The sequence below is a fragment of the Solenopsis invicta genome, chromosome 9 (assembly GCF_016802725.1).
Source record: "Solenopsis invicta isolate M01_SB chromosome 9, UNIL_Sinv_3.0, whole genome shotgun sequence".
NCBI classification, from domain to species: Eukaryota; Metazoa; Arthropoda; class Insecta; order Hymenoptera; family Formicidae; genus Solenopsis; species Solenopsis invicta.
The window spans coordinates 4,845,944-4,858,678 of NC_052672.1; the positions used below are offsets into that span (position 1 = coordinate 4,845,944).

The 12,735-nt window shown below is 36.3% G+C and overlaps 1 protein-coding gene across 6 annotated transcripts in view; it reads right to left on the minus strand.

Moving 5' to 3' along the window:
• Nucleotides 1-12,735, minus strand: part of LOC105196174 — a 76,369-nt gene that overhangs the window by 13,732 nt on the left and 49,902 nt on the right. For 5 of the 6 annotated variants that reach the window (XM_039453595.1, XM_039453593.1, XM_039453592.1 and 2 more), the window contains one exon: nt 3,813-4,004. The exons of the other annotated variant lie outside the window; for it this stretch is intronic. In XM_039453595.1, the coding sequence (XP_039309529.1) occupies nt 3,813-4,004 (192 nt within the window). The remainder of the gene's footprint in view (nt 1-3,812; nt 4,005-12,735) is intronic. 6 annotated transcript variants of the gene reach the window in all.

Consider the following 12,735-nt stretch of genomic DNA (forward strand, 5'->3'; position numbering starts at 1 on the left):
TCAGTTTCCGATTGAATTCTGAAGAAATATTACTTCAGCCCTTTTTGAACAGGAAATATCACCAAGTGCGCCTATCATCGGACACTGTATAGCGACAGGCAGTCTACAATCCTTCGGGCGCCAATTTCACATAGAGACTTTGACATAGATTGCTTGACTTTGAAAACGAACAAGTTCAGGAGAGCGACCTCGGTTGATAACGAGACGCATTTCTCGTTGAAAGGCAGGTTGACTTCCGATGGATTTTATCGGGTCCAACGGAACAAGTTACATTTCTCCGTTTCTTTTCTGAATGCCACGTCGCGCCGCGAAGAAGCAAACGAGAAAGTGGCACGAATTAATATTTGCCAGCGACCGTTGCGACTGCTTTTTTTTTTACACGTGACATTCGTACAGTGTTAATTGATAAGTTATAGTTGGCCTGATCGTTTTCTTTCGTTACGTACGTGTATTGCCGAGGGAGCTCGAGAATATCGTGAATTGGAAACTGGTGGCACTGCAATACGTGCGACAGACCGTCGATTTCTCGATAGACCGGGGAGCGTCTTCTGCATATGTAATATCAGTTGAGTGGAACGGGGGAGGACGGGAGGAGTCTTCGCGAGAGAGACCCGACGACATCCCGACGTTGACGTCGAGAATCTCAAAGACAGCAAAAATAGATTTCACAACGGCGTCCCTCGGCCATCGCGGGCGGCAGAGGTCTCAGTTTCCGTCGCGAGAATTCCTTCGGAATTCTTTCGCTAAGCCCGCGACGTGGCATCGACGGGCCGGATATTCTCATTACTGATGTAACGAGAGTAATTAGCGATATCAAATCTCGCGTAGCGCGTGACTGTCCAATAGGAGCGCGGCGGCGCTTTAATGCCGGTAACGCGGAGAAAACCGAGTGAGAAAGTTTTTTTTTTGCGCCGCAATAACGATCGGATTCATGACTTAACGAAGGCAAACATCATACGTTATGCGCAGGCAGTTTCATTAATTTCACCGTGACTTTCGTATTTTTCTGCATAATATCGAAACAATGAATAAGCCACAGATTTTTATTGCTGCGAAACGCGCGCGTAAAAACGTACTTTTTTCCCCGGCGTCGTACGTTATATGCATGAAAAGAAAAGAAAAAATCTTCGCGTTTCGTTAATTGTCTAACGCCGACGTCAAGTTTGGAGGTGAAAATTAAAAACAAAAATTATCAGAAGCGACATGACGTGAGCGCGAATTAAACAATCGTTATCTAGTCGATAAAAATAATAAAATTTGGAAAAATGGCGTATGAAGAATTATTGCGGGGTGGCACCAGCTTCCAACGAAATTGTTTTGTCACTCACTTTTGTCTCACAAATGAGAGACTCGGGCAAATAACTTCGGCGCGCAAATTGAATCGTCGACAAATTGGCGCCGGTGTTAATTGCAAATTGCGCAAAGAGCATCGGTCATTCACCGTGAATCGCATGAGAGTTATCAGTTACAGGCCCCGTTTATTTCGGTTGCAATTTCTTCTCGAAGGACACACACTCGTTTTGAAAAGAGAAAAACGAGAGCGCGACCCAAAAGAACGAGCCTTTACGTACAATCGTGGATTAGCGCAAGCGGGTGCATATACATGTAATCAAACTGCATGCAATAAAGTCGCTTTTACATCGGCGATTAAACTCGCGCGACAGCACACTTGCGCAAGAGACAAATCTATTCGTCGATTGTCGCACGTTTACTCGCTCATGTAATCGCGAAAGTGTAATGTACATAGAAACAGGGGAAGCTTCTTCGAACAAGTCACACAATATAAGAGATGTATAGTGTCCCGTTTCTCAAACCGTTACACGCTGAATTTTGCATTTACAATTATAATACATAATTGTAATTGAAAAGTCTCCTACGAAAGCCAAGCAAGTCCGTTGTTTCTTAAATTCTAGTTCATCATCCACGTGAAGAATAATTTTGTTCCGACAAAAATCAAGTAGACAATGAAAAATATAAATAATATAAATAAGTAATAAATATATAAAATTTCTGCAAAAACTAAACAAATGTAGAATTTTTTATTTCATTTATTATAAAGGGTCCTCAAAATATTAATCAAAAATCAAAAACTTTGTTTTTGTGACTATTACATGTCCAGAAAAAAATCACCATAATTACATAAAGAGAAATATAAAAAGGATGTTTTTATCAAGAGCAATTTATAACACTTTGTAAATATAAAATAAAAAAAAAATCATTTCTCCTTTACATTTCAAATAATATTTCATCATTATTATAATTAATAATTAATATTAAAAAAAAAGAAATAAAAAACAGAGTGAAATAATAGTAAACATCCTCTCTGAATTTCGTAGAGCGAAAAATTATTCAAAAATTGTTCACTCGTTTAGAGATTAAAATTCCCGCAAGACGCAGATAAGATCGGAGGCTTTTTATTTTATTTTATTCTTTCTTTTAAATAGTCAACATACAAATTTGGTATTGTATCTATTATATGCTCAGAGAAAAAGTATCATATTTGTACAATGAACGATCGAGAAGTGCTGTTACCTGAATAATTAACTTTTTGGATTCATTTGGTTTGTGTAGAGAACTCTTCAATTCTAATTACAATACATAATGATTGTAATAGATCCCTCGTCAATTTCTCCATATTTTCTAAATTGTATATTTTTTAAGATTTATGAATGTCATGTAATATACTTTCTAGAGCTTTCACTGTCACCGATGCGGCTCCTCGGTCAAAAAAAATGCGCCAGGCTCCAAACTGCACTCGTGCGTATAATGGTAGCGTATGCGGCGCCTATAACGGGCTAAAGAAACGAGTCACGCGTGTAGGTAAGACTGTCCGGTGTTGTACAATGTTGTTTACGATGCGGAAATCGGCGCTGACATAATTGCGAGTTAACGGTCTAAAGTGCAACGTGGGATACAGGGCGTGCAGCCAAGCAAGACTAAGATGTGCAAGGTGAACGAATCATGCTCGATCGCCGTTGACGATGATGATGGCAATGGTAACGATGGCGTGTGTGTTTGTATGCGCGAACGCATGTGGACAGACGGGAAATAATCGACAGCGTTGAAAAATGCCAAAGTGTTACATTACACGCGGACACGTAATTTCTCTGAGTCACTCGGGAGTCCTCGACGTTCTCGTTAAAGTGACACCGATCGCGCGGATATTCCGAATTCAGTCTCATTCGATGTTTATCAAGTGTCTTGAAACCTGTCTTGAATCCTGAATTTATCTCGACGCATTATAGGAGTGACGAATGCAGATATGCATCGCTGCATTGCGCCGCTAATGAATCTCGATAATGCCTATTCACGTTCTAACGGCTCACCGCGAAACATTCAGAACCCATTATAACGCTTGTAACATATCGTGTTAATGGAACATTAACTTATCATTGATTAATTGTTAATGCCACACATTAAACATCAATCGTATTAATAGTTATCAGCTCCAAATAAAAAAAATAAAAAAATGTACCCCTGAACGCAACAGCGTGTTATACAGGGTGATTATTAATGAATGTCCCCACTTTTTACCATCGGAGCATGATTTACCGACGGATACGTATTTCTAACATGTTATTATATTAGAAATTACAAATGCGCGCTCCGATGATAAAAAGTGGGAACATTCATTAACAATCACCCTGTATATCTTCCGTGAGAAGAGAAAAACATGCATCCAAAAGTGCGCGCAATATTAATCGTTGGAGCATGGGAAATTTATTGTTAAAGTCTCAGAAACTCGCTGTTAAGAATTCTCAGAGGATCTTTCAAAACCCTTTCGCAAACGTTTTCTTTCTCTCACTGCCTACCTTCGCCGCCAATGTTTCCAGAGGAGGAACTTGGAGACATTCTTTTTCGCTACGGGGTTCACCGTGTAAGTGCCACTCTCGATTTTTAAGGGCATCCTTAGCCGCGAACGCGTCACTGCGGATTGCGCCCGAGGCGCGTGGTCGACGACGGCGTGCGATCGCCGTGAGCCGATATATCGATCGCAAGATGATCTGCGAATGTCAAAGGGGATAATGTTGCACGCGCATCAATCTCGTTTTGTATTTCGAGCAGCAATAAGCGTCGTTAAAATGCGACTCTATAAGCGTTATTGTGTCTGCGCGTGTTATTATTCGCGGGCGATCTTCCCTTTCTAATTCAGTGGCGTTAACTATAGGAATTGAAGAAATTAGAATCTCCTTCGTGATTGTATAAATTATTACCAGTATCTTTTTTCGGAATTGTTGATGCGCATTCATAAGCACGTCATCTCGGATTTATTTCAGCTGATTTCGCGATTAAGGAGGAGGACATTTGCGGCGCGCGCAGTTTTATTTCCGATCGGCGCCGATTTATTTCTGACTTGCTCCAATCGCAAGACGGAAGGCTCGAGAAGCCAAATTGTATCGATTTTGCAATTTTTCTTTTTTTTTTTTTTTTGTATTCGCCTTTTGTCGCGGTGGCACTCGCGAGCACGTTTCTAGGATGACTAGTTGCCGAAGACTGGCATTCCCAATCTCGGTCTCTGCCGCTGCGAGACTCTTTCGCTTTCTCTCTCGACGCGTATCCTCCTTTTCCTTCTCTTTCGCACTTTCACCCGGTCCCTCCAAATCCCCCGCCATTCCAGCCAGCCTCTTTATCTTTCCCCGAGTCGAGGGTATATTTTTGGAACACTCAAAAAATCACGATGGCACACGGTGCCGCGTCTCGCATCTCCCTCCTTTCCTGCTTCTCTCTCTCTCTTTCTCTTTGCGCGGGCATTAACGTGTGAACGAATGGAAGGGCGTACACGAATTTAAAGGGGACCGCGAGCGCGCGTACATGCACGTGCGCGGCACGCGCGCTTGCGCCTCGAAGAGAAACGCTCTTCAAAAGCCGATCAGATAGATCCATGTAATTTGCGAGAAATCTTCGTGTTTTATCCCCCCCCCCCTCCAACTTTTATGAAACTTGATTATTTATGATTAACGTATCAAAATTGATTCATCGTGCTTTTTATTTTATTGCCTCTGAAAATATTTGAAAGTTAAAATTATCTAGTGGATTTCTAACTAATTTTAACTCTTAAACACATATTGAAAATTCCCCTAGATTTTTGATCGCTTACCGTGCGAAGACGGATTGAGAAAAGAGATTCGGGCTAGGTAGAAAAAAAGTTTGAAGTCTCCTCTATCGACTGCTACGATTGACCAACTTTATTGCTTAACTAAAATAAAATGGCACGAAAGTAAAGTTTTTGTGTTTAAGGGTTAATGCGCAGCCGGAGATTTTAATCGGGGATAAAAACCGTTTTCTTTTTCTTTTCTTCCGAAACTATGTGGCATTATCGCGCTAGAGCAAATCTAAAGAAGTTAACCCCGAAGCTGTTCGACTGATAAAAGCGTGTTTTTCCGAGAAGGTTCTTAACGATCGAAATAACGCACCGTCACGTGAACGAGCTTGAGCAGCGTCGATTTTACAAGCGGACGAGCAGATAAGTGCTGTGTAGTGTAAGTCATTGGCAAGGACTAAACTCCTCTCTGTCATCATGGTCTTTTACGGATCGTTAATCCGTAAGCACTTTTACGGCCTGCGTAATAGTTTCTCCTTCTTCACGGCATTGCGGGACGTCTGTTCCCGAATTCGATCCACGGCCGTGACAAAATATGCATCGTGTAAAAACGCATAAAACGCTATTACGCTTTATTTGTAATTTCAATAATTCGACACAACTTTTCTATCTTTGGAATAAAGGTTTTCGAGGAAAGTAAGATGACTTTTTTTTACAAAAAGTTTCCAAGGAACTTGTGTGAACTAATAAGTCTATAATAAAAATTTATGACGCATACCAAGTTCTAAAACTTCCAAAATTTCTTCAAAAGTTCTTCTAACAATAAGTTATGCTCAATATGTCAGAATTCAAGATGTGCGTGAAGAAATTGGAATTTATACCCAACCACCCTCGCGCACACAAAAATTTCTGTATAATAAAAATCATTGTTAAGTCATTCTTGGATCTAATTTTCGTTCACTGACAATGAGAGATAGGTACTTGATATTTGTGATTTTACTATGCACATTGCATAGTAAAATAATTATGGTTCATAGAGGAGCTCCATTTTTATAGTTAGTCTCGCTATAATTAGCAATAATAATTCTATAAGAACAGCTTCACCAAATGTAAAAAAATGTTGCTATAAATTATGATAATTTCAACAATATTATTCATTAATATAGCAAAATATTTAAGTATGGATTATAAGTAAAATAAACATTTTTATACATATAATAAATGTAATGGCAATTATAATGAAGATAACTATTTTCTTAACATTCGCTTACTGTTTACTTGATTATAATAACTGAAAAATAGATAAAAGAAAGAATAATGAAACCATTATTTTCACGCTGTATTATATGTATGACTGTATTAATAGCAAATTTAATTATACTTCTAACGAGAAATTTATTATATCTATTATGTAATTATCTTATATCTATTATGTAATTTATTATATCTACTGTAAAAACTGAAAAAAAATATGTTTTGTGGAAGTAAACAGAATTTCTGGTTACTACGATTAAGCATTTTGATATGCAATAAGAATAAAGGATGGATGATACAATAGAGAAAATTGATTTTTTTTACTGTTTTACCGCCCACGTGATTCAACGGCGCTCCTTTCGCATCTAGAGGAGATTGGCGATACAATAGAATAGAAGAATCGATTTTCTCTATTGTATCGCTCATCCCTAATCAGAACATTTAGATAAATATAAGGCTCTTTGTTCAAATTTTCTGATCTACAAAACTTCTAAATAGTATATAGTAATATACACAGCATCGCCATTAAATCAATTAGATGGCTGTGGCGATGTTTTATTTATCGTAAGAAAAGAAATACACAGAATGAAATAAAAAGCGAAGTATTATGAGACCTTTCACCGATGTTCTAGTAAAATAACTTTTTTGGTGAATTCCCATGGGAAGAATAAAAAAATGTATTTTGACAATTTTTAATTCTGTACAAATAGTTATCATGATGATTATTACTTATTATATCTCTTTCTCTTAATCATGTTGTCAAAATATTTTACAGCACAATTTACTATATGCAAATTCCGTTTAAGTTAAGATATGATATAGTTGCATGAATGCATATTATAATTATGATAATCATTGTTAAAGTAGCTATATTTTGCATGGTTAAAATAATTAACAATACAAGTCACACCGGACTGATGAAATTAAACACAAGATTAGCAGGCCTATGTCAATCGGTTCATAGTACTGAATAATAATTTTTAATTTTCACAATTTCCAACTTATTCAAACTGCGCACCGCATATTCGTCGGACTTGAAACACAGTCATAAAACCGGAATATTTTAATGCTTAGAAGCATTAACGAGATCCCCTTTTCCCAGAAAAAACTAAATAATTTTATTGTGAAAAAATAACACCTAAGCAAGGATTCGAAGCTGGATTTGCCAGCATTTGTGTAGATTCGAATCCTGAGATGTTATTCTTTCGCAATGGCTGCGAATGACATAGGCCTGCTAACCTTACGTAAAATAATTAATGTACTTAATAAAAATTCATAGTTGGCACCGAAAATAACTATAAATAATAATTAAATCGTGGTAATTATAATCTTTTTTTTTCTGTCGCAATCAGCAACAACGAAAAAATTAAATTCGAAAGAAGACGGAAGTAAAACAGAAAATAAACTGCATCCTTTTCCTCTTGCACCGTCTCGAAATATCAGTTACAAAGAGCAGCGTCTGCGAGGCGGAAATCTCCCATTTTCCGGATAATCCATGGGTTTTCCCTGCTACTATACTATTTCGGCACAGGGATTTTTCGGTGAGATTTACGGGTTCGATAATTGAAACAGACAAGATGCAGGATGTCACCGAAGTGATCAGCTATTCATGTCGCATTAGGTTTGTTTGCACTGGCATCGAGTGTCCCAAGATGTCAGCGACTTCTCGCGCACTAACGACCCGGAGACCTCGTCGAACTCGGAACTCCTCGTTCGTGGGGACCATCGTAATTTTAGCGAACCCCTCGGCTGAGATCGTCGCAAACAAACGACGCCTGATCACGAAGATCGCGCTGGATGTGAGAAAGAGAGAGAAAGATCAACGCACAAGTTGGGGTCACTCTTCTGCCGTCGAGAATTTATGCCACGCGGAGCATTAACCCGAAATGCGGCTTTAGGCCGAATCCGAAGTTCCATGCTATCGAACGAGAGAGTTCCTCGACCTGTACACCCCGGGCCGGTCCCTTTTCCTTCTCGTTATAAGATACTCGTCACGACCAAACTTCGCCAAACGACCTTCGATCACGAAGAGCATGAGCTATGGAAAATTTCGAGAATCATTTATCATCAATTAGGATTCATTCACGAATTAAAATTTATCAAACTTTTCGACACTGAACCAGTCAATCTACAATAATGTGAAACTGCATATTGTCAGCCTAATAAAATATCTGACGTAATAGATCGGTGATAGAATCGAAATTCGTGAGTCACAATGTTTCATAAGAAGCAATATAAAACATCGTTGGCGTGGCATTCGCGGTAACTCTGCGTGGCGTCGTAAAATTTGCGAAAAAGTACACCGAGGACATAAATATGGTCCAAAGGTTGAAAGCATGAGTAGCGCGAAACAAGAGCTGCCGTCTGGGAATGCCGAGAGCGCGCAGCTATGAATTCAAGTGCGATATAGCACCTCAGAGACTTGTCATGAGCGAGTCTAACGAAGAATTTCACGCGTGAAACGTATTTTTTAAAAACATAAATCACATGTCTTACAATGAAAACAAAAAAAAAATGATTGCATTACCATAATTTAACTATAATTTATAAGATAACTCCCATGTATATTTATAAGATAAATCCCGCACTTATATAAAACTTGATTCATCAAGTATTATTTTTATCTAAGGAACATGAACTATATCATAAAAATTTCATACTGACTACTACTTAAAAAAAAAATTAGAAATACAAAATATTTATTTTTTCAAATTTAAAATTTGGAACGACGAAAATGTCAAACGTTTATTTTCTTATTTGAAAAAGACTTTCAAAACCCTTTGCATTTTTGGCATATATCCTATAGCGAGAGATACATCGCTACTCGCGTGTGGGCCATGTGGCACGTATAGATAATTTATAAATAATGCTATCAGTACGTAAAATGATAATAATTTATAAAATGTGTTTATAAAATTTATTAGAGAATGAGAATGATAAATACATATATGAAGCAATAATAATGTAATATTGAAGAAGTAATTAATACGCGCAGATAGCAATAGAATGCAAATGCACTTCGTGTACTTTGCGCAGACGCAGGTACTGCTTTCCAATCACAGAGCGTCTGTACCCCGGCATTAATTTCATGCGTTAAAATTGCTGTTGGGTTTACAATATAAAATTGTTTATTTTATCTTCAGCAACCATCTCTTTTAATTTCACTATATTAATATTTGAAATTATAAAGATTTTAGTCAAATTTTTCATAGTTTATACAATTTGTACATACAAGATTACTATTACTCATATGTAGTAGTAATACACACAAAGAATATTATTTTAAAATTTCGTCTCAAAATTATGAGATAACGTATAAAATTTGAAAAAATTAATTTGATTTTTTATTAAATTTTATTAAAATTCTTTACATGTTGTTCCATTGCAATAATTTTGAGAATAAATTCTAAGAAAAAATTCTCCCCAATATATGTAATAATTTATAAAAATAGATTTCCTAACCATAATTATTTTACCATATAATGGCAATCACAATTAAATACCAAACATCTTTTTTTTAAGTGTACGTATTTATCTAATAATATATCATATTAATATAATATAATTAATATAATACATTAAAAATACGAATAAAAGCATATATTATACGCTTATGGCTTTTATCTTGGGACTGCGAATCAAAAGCTCATGCACCAAGTGACGTAGGCTACGACTGTTCGAGATTGAATGGATCCGAAATGGACTGTGTTGTTGCACGAATGAACAAATGAATGAAATCACAGAAAATGAGATACACCTGCTCCTCTATCCTTTCCAGAATCGCACAAAGAGATGCGTGCATGAACAATATTATCGCGTGCACATCCTCTGTGAAAGAGACCTTAAAATACCTCACATGCTAATCCGTTTCTCTCGACTGCATTTCTCTTTGCATGGCACGAAGGCTCGAGCCTGCATGTTTTGCGTAATTATGTCGTTGGATCGAACAATTATACATACAGAAGATAGAGGAAGATTAGATCACTAGCCATCAAAGCGTCGCGTCAGTGAGTTATGTAAACGTCGTTCGTAATCGAAAAACGCTAATTAATCAACCTCTATACATGTCGATTGTACACATGACCAGCGATTGAAGGCGACGTGAGGCGAGAGGCTCTTTTGCATCTATCACGCATGACCTGAATGCAAAATGCCGTTTGTTCTCGTGATTCCTCATTTCGTCACGGAGTACATTGACACAAGATTTCCCGCACTTGAGACGAAGAAAATATGTACACCGAAAAACGAGTTTAATAACAGCTACCAAATGTTGATTGAAATAATGCCAATTAAATACTTGGTTAATATAAATAAAAATAATTTTACTTCTCTAAACATTATATTTAATAAGTAAAATAAATATTGTTTATAGTAAATATAGTGAAATTTGGTAGTACTTATTAAATATAATATTTAGAGAAGTAAAATTATTTTTATTTATATTAACCAAGTATTTAATTTCACATTTAAATTTTTATATTAAAAATGTAAGACTAATTTTACATTTTTAAATTTTTAGTAAGTATTACTATTTAGTAATACTTACTAATTAACCAAACATTCAATTGGTATTATTTCACTCAACATTTGGTAACTATTACTAAATTCTCACGGAAAAAAAAATAGATAGGATGATTCTGCAAAGCTATGACTTGCTGCGAAAGTTCAACACAATACATCACAATAACAAAAGTGTGCGCCATCTTAGCTAGTACGTTTTGTTAACAATTTTAATCCAAATGTTCAATTGATTTACGCAAAAAGTTTTGCTGCATTAACAAATTTGTTGTGCTATTTTAACAAAAACGATTAGTTACAATCGCTAATTTTATTCAAGTGTAAACTTTGCTTCTTTAACATAGAAAACTATTGTCCGTATACTACGACTAAAGATTTGCTGAATTAATAAAATTCTTAGTCGTTTTAACAAATCTTTCTTCAGTGCACCTTCTGAATTAGACTTGCTTCGAGAAAAATGGAATAAAATAGCAATTAATACGGCAATCATAAAATTAGAAACTTTAAAAGGTCTACATGACTTAAGAGATTAAAATATTATAATAATTTACATTAGCGCTATTATACGCAAAAATATGATGAGTTTTTCAAACTTTAAATCAAACTTTAATCTTAGAATTATGTTATAAATTCTCTCTCTTAGTTCTTCCCTCCGTCTCTTTCAGCACGTATATTAGCAGAGTATTACGCATATTTATAGTTGACTCAGATTGAACATGTAGATAAAAATCTTATCTTGATGTCAGTTGAAAGCTTACGAAAAATATTAAGTTACGGAATGAATGGTAAATTATAGAGAGACACTGACTTAAAATAGGAAGCCACTGTCACAGCTAGACAGTTCAAACATGATATTAAAACTGTTTTCCGGTTTGTCCATCCATCCAACATATTACAGAACACGCGTGCAATGGGTTAAACATGTGAAAAATTCACTGACATGACAATAAAGATTCGAAGTCGATATAATCAACTAAATACGTTTGCTTATTGACTATATGCGTTATACATATAAATTTTAATATGAGAAGTCATGTTTCTATTCTATCAGGTTTATTCTGTATAAAATTGGACTCTCCAGCAAAATCCATGTAACTTCATGACTCCAAACCGGAGAAGGAATTTCTTCTCGCTTTCTGAAAATCATCGGACGAGCGCCGCCGGTATTCAGGGGTAAGTGACACCGGCTGAACTCTCTCGCGTCTATATATAAACGAAAATAAACCAGAATGACATTTAAACTATACTCTATCACTGTCGCCCCTCTTTGCCACGACAAGCCAAAAAAGAAAAGTAGAGGAACAGGGACGTCGCGAGAAACGTCTGAGAAAAATTGTATCAGCTAAATCAGGAAGTGCCTGTACTCTTTCGAATGGTAAGCTTTTCCATTTTTTTCTCTCACATTATACCTCTTTATAATTAACTGCTAATTGTTAATGCGCACATTATGTGGAAGCGTGCTGCGTAGTTTTAAGGATCTTAAGTTCGGAAGGATTAAACACGCCCAAAGATCTTGGTTCAGAAAAGGGAACGTCGATGATTCACTGGATGCATGACACATTATAATCTTAATGTTGTGATGCCAACGCAATGCTGTATCTTTAGCATCCGATCCGCATTGGCATCGTGGAAGAAATTATGCCTAATTGAGAGATAAGCATTTATTATTTGTGACTATTAAATGATTATGTTAAATCAAATGATTATATTAAAATAATTATAATTAGGAGCTCTATTCTCAAAGTCTGAATTAATAAAATCTTACTGTTGTGAGTAATCTAATTTGCAATACTAGACTTCTAGCTGTGATCGTCAGTAACTATTCACTATCTTTTAGTGATTCTGATTAAGAGGGAAGTACTCTTACTGATCAGCGTGTTATTATTGAAAAATAGTGTATATATCACTGATTGATAAAGTTA